Genomic DNA, 10,422 nt, shown 5'->3' on the forward strand with positions numbered 1-10,422 from the left:
CCGGAACCTTGTGTGCTGCTAGCGGGAGCGTAAAATGGCGCGGCCGTATGGAAAACAGGAGAGCGGTTCCTCAAAAAGTTAAAAAACCCAGCAATTCCACTTCTGGGTGCACGGCCCAAGAGAACTGAGAGCAGGGACTCCAACAGATATGTAAACATCCGTGTTCACAGCAGCATTATTCACTATAGCCAAAGGCTGAAGCAACCCAAGTGTCCACCAACATATGGACGTATAAACACAACGTGGTCCGTCCACACAACGGCATGTCGCTCGACCTTAAATGGGAAGGACATTCTGACCCCTGCCACAACACTGACGAACCTGGAGGACACTGTGCTCAGCGAAATAAGCCAGTCACAAAAGGACAAACGCTACATGATTTTGCGTATATGAAGTCCCTAGAGCAGTCAAATTCATAGAGGCAGAAAGCGGAATGGCAGGTTCCAGGGGCTGGGGGCGGAGGGCACATGAGGAGTCCGTGTTTAATTTAACGGGGACGGAGTTTCAGTCTGGGAAGGGGAACAAGTTCTGGCGATGGATGGCGGTGACGGTTGCACAACAGTGTGAATGTCCTCAACTGTGTACTTAAAAATGGTTAAAATGGTAAACTATGTCGTGCTTAACTTGCCACTTACCACAATTTTCTAAAATCTTGGAAAAAAATATACACAAGTGATCAAAAGAATCCGACGAAAATGGATATTCTCCAGACCAGGAAATTACTTGAGGACCAAGACACGAAGATCTAATAAATAAGGTCTGAAGTAGCAGGAACAGAACAGGGATGAGACCTAAATTAGCGACCTTGAGAAGATGCTTAAGGCAATATCACTGAAGGCAGAGGAAAAAGAGAATTATTAAAGTTAAGGAAGTGACCGTACACAAGAAAAACGGTCCTCGATGAGCCAAGAGAATGAAACACAGAGCGCAGGACGGTGTCCCTGCATTAGGAAAGAATTAAGGCTATATATACACAGACGTGAAGAAATGGATACAGGATACCGAGATGAGGACAGGACAAAGCTTCTCTCGGCACCCAGGCAGAAAACAAATTAAGACCACGACGCAAACGTGAACGAGGAAGAAGTGAAGCTGGCTGGGCACCCGCCCGAGCGGCATGTGGGTCAGAACAGGGCGCTGGTGACAAAGTTTAGTGGCAAACGCCGTGACCCAAGCAAGTGGGCGATCTTTCCCCGACCCGTCTATCCACTCCCTGTGTGTAAGCACAGAGACATCTAGAAGGATGCTCAGTTTTGGAACACTGACAGGATTCCAAAATTGGTCTTTAAAACTGAAGGCTTTAGGGGTGTAAGGAAACTCCCTATGAGGCTTTTTCCCTATGGGAGAACAGCCAGCGCAGCACATTTAGTGCTCCCCATCTGTTTTCACTGTCAACTAGGGGTTCCGGGAGGAATCAGACGGCTAGCGGACCAGTGGACCCGGACAGCACCCGAAGGAGAACTCGACCCATAATACGGCGGTGCGGCCACAGAAGCCTGACAGTGTACAGCAGGGGTCAGCAAACCTTTTCTGAAAAGAGCCAGGTAATAAAGATTTTAGGCTTTGCAGACCGTCCAGTTTCTGCCCCAACTACTCAACGATGCCCCTGCAGCTCCCAGCACCAACAGACCATATGGAAACAAATGGGCGCGGCTGCATCGGGCTGTCTGGCGTTTGCTGGCCCTGCTTTAGAGGGTGTCATGCAAGCCTGACGTAACTCCTACACCCAGGTACCTCAACCTCAGGACCTAGAAGGTCACCTCTTCCTGGGGAGGATTAAGATACAGTATGAGCCCCAAAGTGAGGCTGACGGTCACCAGCCGATCTATCTTAGTTAAAATAAGCAGTTTTACCAGCTTCTGTATCCGCACTGGGCTGACTCAGTCATTAGTCCTTTGTGAACGGGAAGACTTCCCCTCCCAGGCGTCTGCTAACTCGGGAAGCTAGCGAACACCAGAAAACTCACATTTAAACTATCATCGAAGGGAGTCAACTACTACGCATCCAGTTTCCAGGAGGGTAGAGAATTTCCACAAAGATGGCATTTGTCTTTTCTTTCTCCTACCTTCCGTTCTGAATCCTTTCTCCTAACTATTCTGTGAATGGGGAGTAACACCCTGGAAGCTATACCTCTCGGTGAATTAGGGACTTGGCTGCTCTTGCCATTTTTACTGTGCATGTTTCCATTTGCTTCAAGTAGAAAATTCCTTTTCTTCATGAAAACAACTTTGTTTTGCCCAATTCTGACGACTGGCAGACGTGACGGAGCAAAACATGGTTTGAGTGATAAAAAGCCGATCCCTGGAAGCAGATGAAGATTAGAAAGCTTCTGTTCCGTTTCGTAGCCAAGGGAAAGTGAGAATTCTAAAACATTTTTGCAAGAAATCCGCAGAATGTACGCATTAAAGACCAAACGCACTGCAGCCGTATCCACAGAGAAATAAAGAACTCTTTGTCAAGGCCCAGCAGCTCCGCCTCCGTCTGTCCTAAGACGCGATGTTTGTGCATCTTGTCTGCACGTACGGTGCATTTATTCTCAGGCTTCCAAAGAAAGTGGAAGAGGTCAGAAGCAGCTACCTGATGAACGAGAAACACCTTACCTGGATCCATGCCTGCTGCTTAATATCGCCTTTGTGGGTTTTACCTTCATAACCTTTGCCACCATACTTCTGTTCTTCACTGATGCACTTCACGTGGTTTTTGTAGTCGTCACCCCTTCAAAGCGATACAAAGTTCCACAGTCAGACCCACTCTCCAAGCGGAGGCTCCTGCTCACATGCTGCTCCTACCCTCTGCCCTCCATGTGGTTTTACTGTTTATAACCTCCGGGCAGGGCAGGCGCACTGTCCGTCCTCCTGTAGAGCCCACAGCCAAACCTTCCACCCCGTTTCAGATACAAACGTCTTAAACCAAATTGACAAGCAGTACTTTTTTTTTTCTCGTAAGTGAATATATGCAGAATACAAGAAATAAAAATAATTCTCTGCAATAGGGTGGCTTTATTTTAAATAACAAAGTCTGTATGATTTCCTGGTTATACAGTAGGCAATCAGTAATTAGTTGTACAAGAAGTTAAAAGCTAAAGTAAAATGGTGCTATCTTGTCACTAAAAAGTCCTAGACTGCCAAGTCTCAGAACACAAGGAAACTTGATTCTGTCTCTTACAATCACTTGGAAGCCCCACGGGACCCTCGGGGAAATGTTTGGGACCAGTCTGGGGACAAAGTCTCTCAATGAGAAAAAACCATTTTCCCCTGTGTTATAGGTCAGGCTTCCCCCTAGGATTAGGTATGAACAAAGACTTTAGCAGTTTTCAAAAAAAAAATATTTTTGAAAAAAATCACTGCTTGAGAATGAAATTAAAATGGACTGCTAGTAAATATCAATCGAAATACCACACAGGACACTGAGGCAGAGGCACCAAAAGCCACCTTTGCACCTAAACCCTGCGAAGCGGAGGGGAGGCAACTGAGGACGGAGGGGAGCCACCTGCAAACAATGACCCGTGACCCACCCCAAAGAGGAGAGAAGCCAGTGAAAAATCTGGCCTGCCCCCACCCCCGAAGTCCTCCCCTGTCCAGAGAGCCCTCAGCGGAAGTATCAGACGCACCCGGGGGCCGGGGGCTCGCTCCTACCATCACCTGCGAGCCTGTGCGGGGGGACCCCGTCTCTCCTCCCTGCCCCCACCAGTTTCTGGTTCATTAATCCAGCCCTTCGATGTGGCCAGCCCACCATGCCCCTGTAGCCTTACTCTGGGTGGTCACCTCTCAGGGTCTGGTAACGCCGAGCGCCACCGACGGACCACATGCTCCCCACACCCTCGCCCCTCCCTCTGTCTTCTCTTCGGATTGTCCTTGGAGAGCAAACAGGCTGCAGAGCACTTTTAATTGTTTTCTTAATTTCTTTGCTCCAATATGCCTCCATTTTTTTTTTTTTTTTAGGCCTCATGGGGCCCAGGGCTTCCCAGACTGGTCTGGGTCTTTACTACGATCTACATGAATTAGGTAGAACTTACCAGAAATCTTTACCGCAGTCAATGCAAGACAGGCACTCACAGTTTCTGCAAACGGCCACGTGCTTTTCCACTTGCACTTTCTTCACAGATTCGCCACATGCATTGCATGTAAAAAATACCATTTTTAGCTAAATGGTTACGTATTCTCGATCCAAGTTAGGTTTAGAACGCTGTCCGAAGAGAACATGAAAAGAAAGGAAAAATAATTATCATTGTAATCTGAAGCATTCATTCCCAATAAACAATCCTACCGCTCACTTTTCAACCATAGTTTCACGTGAAAGTAGCTACAAAGAACAGAATCTAAGTTGACGAGCAATCCACATACAAGGCTAAGTCAAGTCGTAATTACCATCTGTTAAGCCCAGTTACCTCACCGTGTGCCAGGCCGGTTCTGAGAGCTTTACACATAGTAATTTATTTACTCCTCATAGCAACCCCGGGAGGGAAGGCCTATTATTGTGTACAGTTTACACCGGGTATGGAAACAGAGAGATGAAGTAACTTGCCTAAGGTCACACAGTAACAGATGAGGACTTAAATTTGGAAGGCTGGCTCCAGGGAGGAAGAGTTTTGGGGGCATTAAGCAAAACAAAATGTCTTACCGTTCCTAATAATGTTAAGCTGACTTGCCCTCCATCCCTGTGCTGTTAGGTGTGAACTGGAAATTATTCCAGATCACCAAACACAACAAAAACATAGGAGGGAATTCAGGAAGGTTTAGAAAATGGAGAAGGGGTCTAAAAATTTCTGAGAGCACAGGAAACATTCATATAGGCATTACTATGTATCCAGATGTTAAAATATGAGGATGTGCCCCTCAGTCTTAGTGGACAGGGAGTAGGGGAGGGAGGGAGGGGCCTCTTTCACATGACTTCTTGTTGGATCAATAAACAAGTGGAACCACAGGGGCGCCTGGGTGCCTCAGTTGGTTAAGCATCCGACTTTGACTCCTGTCATGATGTCACAGTTCATGGGTTTGAGCCCTGCACCAGGCTCTGCGCTGACAGCTCAGAGCCTGGAGCCTCCTTCGGATTCTGTGTTTCCTTCTCTCTCTCTCTGCCCCCCCTCTTATTTGTGCTGTCTCTCTCAAAAATAAAGAAGTAAAGATTAAAAAGAAAAAGAAGGAGGAGAAAGAGAAAGAGAAGAAGGAGGAGGAGAAGAATGAGGAGGAGAAGAATGAGGAGGAGGAGGAGGAGGAGGAGGAGAAGGAGGGGGGGGAGGAGGGGGAGGAGGAGGAGGGGGAGGAGGAGGAGGAGGGGGAGGGGGGAGGAGGAGGGGGGAGGAGGAGGAGGAGGGGGAGGAGGAGGAGGAGGAGGAGGGGGAGGGGGAAGAGGAGGAGGAGGAGGGGGAGGGGGAGGAGGAGGAGGAAGAGGAGGAGGAGGAAGAGGAGGAGGAGGAGGAGGAAGAGGAGGAGGAGGAGGAGGAGGAGGAGGAGGAAGAGGAGAAGAAGGAGGAGGAGGAAGAGGAGAAGAAGGAGGAGGAGGAGGAGGAAGAGGAGAAGGAGGAGGAGGAGGAGGAGGAAGAGAAGAAGAAGGGGAACCTTCTTATGGAATATGTTCTTATAGAACCTTCTTATATATCAAGGGGTCCCAGCTGCTAGGCACTGAATTAACGGAGGGCATTCACACACCCACGTGTCCCAAGCACTGCCTCAAGATTTAGTATGTCTGTGCAAATACGTAACTACCATTTATAGATTTCATGGAGAGGCTATTGTGCTTGACAAAACACAAATTCATCTGAAAGTGTTATAGGAGTCACAGTAACTTTCCACGGCTACATAATTTTTTAACCACTAGAGTTTTAGAGTGTTGTCATTTTAGGTTACAAGTTGCACGGCAAAAATACTGACAACTATTTGACCCAGCACCTTCCTCCTCCTTATAAAGGCGAAGGTAAGGGTCAAGTAAACCAGTGCGCTTTGACTCATACAGAAATCCTTAAGCACAGATGAGCGGTTGCATTCCCAGAGAATTCCCATGCACATAATCACTCTCTCCCCTCCACTCCCATGTTCTGGGTCACTGCCAGAGAGGTCACGCGTAAGGAAGGTGCAGGGTAATTCCATTCCATCCGGCCTTGAATGGAAATGTACATCCTGGCCGCACCCAGGGTTTACGAAGGCCCAGCCGTCTCTTGTGGAAGCCTCTTGCCCCGTGGGCACCGTCGGACATCAGCCTTGCCTGATACGCTACATACACACACAGGTCCCCACTCCGCGTCCCCCTCCTCAGCTTGCCATCAGTATAGCTTGGCAAGGGAGGGCACGTGGTCAGCCACAGCCTAGCACTGAGTCCGGAGGAAACGTGGTGGTGGTTCTGGGACGTGCGGCGACGATGACCATCTTCTCATCCGTCAACCAGTCACCAGTCCTGGGGAGCTGACGTCACGTGAACCACGAGCCAGCTCCCTCCAAGCCCGGCATTCTGCACACAGCAGATGGCTCTGCTCAAACAATGCCGGGCAAGTGATGGGCCGCCCTGCCTCCCAAGGGAGAACAAAGGCTAGAACCAGAACCAACAGATTACTCAACAGTCTGCGGGGGCACCTTTGTGTAAGAACAAGAGCGAATCCTTAGTTAGTCACCAAGAAACGGGCGGCCATTGTACCCGCAACGAACAAGCAGCTGTGTTAAACCAAATTATCTGCCGAAAATTTTAAAAATACTTTCATTATGAGATCCAACTATGAAAAATACCACCTCAAACTAAACCTGTGGCCTAGACCTTTCTGACTTTGAGCGAAGAGGTCTGTTCTGTTTCTCGATCCGGGGGGAAGAGGGGACGAGAGAAGGTTTCGACCAGCTTTGAGATCCAACTGGGAGACTCAGTCTGAAGGTCAGGAATTAAAGGCCTGGGAAGGACAGCTGGAAACAAAAGGTAACCACTGAAAGAAGCCAGTGATGTTGACCAAAAAGACGCCAGGAATATCTGTGCAAAACGTGTCATCCCTCTGGGGATTAGCCACACATGGTGTAAACGTCAATTCAGGAGAGGATTGGAATTTGCTCACGTGTCCGTTGGAAAATTACCCCGTCAACCGTTTTCATTTGGTCTTTGGTGGCAAAGGTCCACATTTTAAAACCTGTTATTTTTTTTAAAAAAGCAGAATAGAACCCAGTCTCTCAGCGCCTCAGGATTTTCAGGACCATCGCTGCATTTTTACACTGGATCTGCAATGGGGCCCGTGCGGTCACCCGGTCACCTGCTTGTTAATGAGATAAGGTTTGTAAGGAGCTTACCCCTCCCTTACGTAGAGCCCTGAGGACACCCCAGCGCTAGCCAAGGATCACCTTGAGGATGCCTCACATCTGAACACCTCTCCTGTGTGCCGTAAACACTTGGGTGGGTCCGTACGGGGGGGGGGGGGGACTGCAAAGAACAGCAATTTCCAAACCATCTAACTGCATGGCAGCCAGGGTGTCCCAAGGGTGTCCCAAGTCTGCCTGCGCTTAACAATCTCAGCAGCAGTTAAGTGCCACAAACTTACAAAAAGATGCCTTCTGAAAATTCCGGCCCTCTAACTGAAGACAGCAGTCACCGCCGAAGGCAAAAAATTACTTTCAAACTTCACAAAACTAAATAAACGTGAAAGAAGTTTAAGTCAACTTTCAAATGGCGTTTTTGGTAAATTTGTAACACTTATACTTTGGAAATTTGGAAAGCCGGACAAGCTGCATTAAGACGTTTAGGACACCTTGTCTGCAGGGCTCGGTTATTATGTATTTCAATGTCTAGCCCCATGTGTGAAGAGATGGCTTGCTTCATGGGGGCCGGACCTAAGAGTCCCTTTTTCCCTGTCTGGCTCTCCTGCGCACTGTGCCCAAGGCCAGGTCCCAGTACAGAGATCCTCGGTGCTCTTCCTTCTAGAAATGTGGACACATGAAGAGAAGGCAGTGTTCCCGGACTGGCTGCGAGCGTGCTCGGGTTCTCACCCCAGGTAAGTCACTGTAATTCATTTCAGCAGACCCGTGCTCAATGCCAACTATGCGTCAGCATCCACATATACCTGGGTGCCTTCCCCAAGGGGGCCGGGCCCTGGGTGTGCTTCTAGCTGTCTGCTCCTCTCTCTGGTCAATTTACTGAGCTCTCAGCACATGCCAAAACCCAAGAGAAAGATGACAAATTACAGAATACGATCATTTCACATTTACAGCCACAACTGTACCCAACACCTCCAGAACAGGTCTGATCATACCACCACTCCAACATCTGTGACCGAAAACTGAGGCTCAGAGAGGCTAAGTGATCAGGCCGGAGACACGGGAAGCGGCAGAGGTAGCCTGAGACAAGCCCAAAGCTTCTGCCCGGCCTGTCGGACTTGTCAGCGTCTTTGGCCATTTGCTTGGCCGTTACTCGGCACATGGGACCTTGAGACCCTCATCCAAAAAGAAAGAAAAAAATCAAAGGCTCCACAAATGACCTTCCATTCTGGACCGTAAGGACTCCCAGATCCTCACACACTGGGCAAGGTTACCACCGGGGTCACAGCTGAGGATGTCAGGTACTGGAAACGGATGCGGAGTGGAGGGGTAGCAGGCAGCAACAATAAGGGCACGCGGACTTGTGAGGGACTTGGGGCACCTCAGCTCCCTTATCAGGATGGTGGCCACGTTCTGCTGAATGTTCGGTAGAGTCAGGGCCAGAGAGATGAACTGGAGCCTGTGCTGGTTCAGAAAAATGAACTCACTGAAAAGTGACCTCAAGGTTTCCTAACTTCCTAGATTCTGTTCATCTATAAAACGGGCCTAATATCTATCTTGGAGCATCGTGTGAAAAATAAGATAGGAAAGATTTGTGCTTACCCAATTTGGGTAATTTGGGTATTTGCTGTGACCTACTGATTTGCCCGTCGATGCTATTACACCCAGTCCCCTCCTAAACCCACATCTCTTTAAACATGACCCTCAACCCACCCATCTATCTTCATAAGTTCGCTCATCTCCTCTGGCTCCCCACCCCATGGGTGCCTAGTCTACCACCCTGTTCCCTGGTACAATGACCTCACATTTAGTTCTGGAATTGGGATTTGGAGTCCTTTTTGAAACCTTCCTCCCTCTACATTTTTATATTGTTTATTTTTACAAAAACTACATTCACTATTCTTAAAGCTTTCTCTCACAGACCTAAACCCCATCACCGCTGGGCACAGCCCACCTGGGGGCAACCACAGCACAGTTCCCCGTGAGCCCTGTGACTTCAAACAAGTCACTGTCCCCTCTGAACTTCAAGTCCTCCAATCTGTGGAACAAGGGGCCGGGAGCCCCTTCTAGGAGAATCCAAAAAACCAAGGGTATGATGCAAAGGAAGGCTAGGGGAGCACACACTGTTTACCATCTTGCCTAGGCCCCTGAACGTGGGCTGATGAGCGTCTCCATGATTCACTCTAGGAGGCAAGTACGCCCATCTCCACTTAACAGATGAGCAAACTGAGGCTGGGAGAAGTGGAACCATGTCTCTTACCTCCCCACACACATCGCCAGCACCCCTCCACCGCTGTGACAACGTCTACGGAAGCCTACCACGTGTCAGGCACCATGCTAGGCACCGGGGGACTGGGGGGTGCCGGTACAAGTCCCAAGTGGGCCCTCTGCAGGAAAGTCAGCCTTGCAAGTACACCCCACCTCACTCCCCTGTCTCCCCAGAGGTAGATGCTGCAGAAAATCCCGGCATTAACTGGTCACCTACCATGTGCCAAGCCCTGTCATAGGTGGTTAATATGTTTGTGCTCATGTGATCCTTGCGACAGTACTAAGTTTGGTTCTCTAACACTCCCTTTTGACAGACCAAGAAACGGAGGCACCAAACGATTAGGTAACTTGCAGAAGGTCACACATCCAGTTAGCGGCAAACCCGGACTCCCAGGCAGTTACAGCGACCCCAAGACGGTGCTCTCAACCGCTATGCCCTAAGGCCTCCTCCTTAGGGACAGAGCTCCCCAGAGGGCTCAGGGAAGATAACAGCCCCGTCCCCGACCTGCAACAACGCAGAAGCCCAGTCCCGTGTGGCCCATCGTCTTGGTTTGCCCAGGGGCAGGGGACCTTTCTGTTTTAGAACCGAGAAGAATCGGTCTTCCTAAGTCCAGGCCCCCATCCCCGACCCCAGAGTACGAACGAGATCTGAATGACTGCCTCCTCCTTCCGAGGGTAAGCCCAAGGAGGGGCTCTCATGGTGGAAACGCGGGCGTCAGCCACGCCGCCCCCTCCCCAGCTCACCGTCTGAGCCCCAGCCTCCTGGGCCGGACCTCTGGGCCTCCGCCCCTCACCTCTCAGCCCGAGCCCGCCAACGGTTTCAACCGGCCGCGGAGAGCACGTGGAAACGCAGCCGCCGGCCCGGCGCCGCAGCCGCCTCCCTCCAGACCTTCCAGGGGCAGAACCCGCTTCGGGGCCGCCCCGCGCGCCTGCG

The 10,422-nt window shown here is 50.0% G+C and overlaps 1 protein-coding gene across 2 annotated transcripts in view; it reads right to left on the reverse strand.

Annotated features, from left to right (window-relative positions):
• Positions 1–10,393, reverse strand: part of LYAR (Ly1 antibody reactive) — a 21,770-nt gene extending 11,377 nt beyond the window's left edge. The window contains exons 1-3 of one of the 2 annotated variants that reach the window (XM_019453711.2): positions 10,283–10,393; positions 4,016–4,185; positions 2,601–2,715 (exon numbers count right to left, since the gene is read on the reverse strand). In XM_019453711.2, coding sequence (XP_019309256.2) covers positions 2,601–2,715; positions 4,016–4,137 — 237 coding nt within the window. In that variant the 5' untranslated portion in view covers positions 4,138–4,185; positions 10,283–10,393. Of the gene's footprint in view, positions 1–2,600; positions 2,716–4,015; positions 4,186–10,232 lie in introns of both variants that reach the window. The other variant, XM_019453713.2, reaches the window with a different exon arrangement.
• Positions 10,394–10,422: the final 29 nt, after the last annotated feature.

The sequence above is a fragment of the Panthera pardus genome, unplaced genomic scaffold (genome assembly GCF_024362965.1).
Source record: "Panthera pardus isolate Hobbes unplaced genomic scaffold, ASM2436296v1 HiC_scaffold_13, whole genome shotgun sequence".
Taxonomy (NCBI): Eukaryota; Metazoa; Chordata; class Mammalia; order Carnivora; family Felidae; genus Panthera; species Panthera pardus.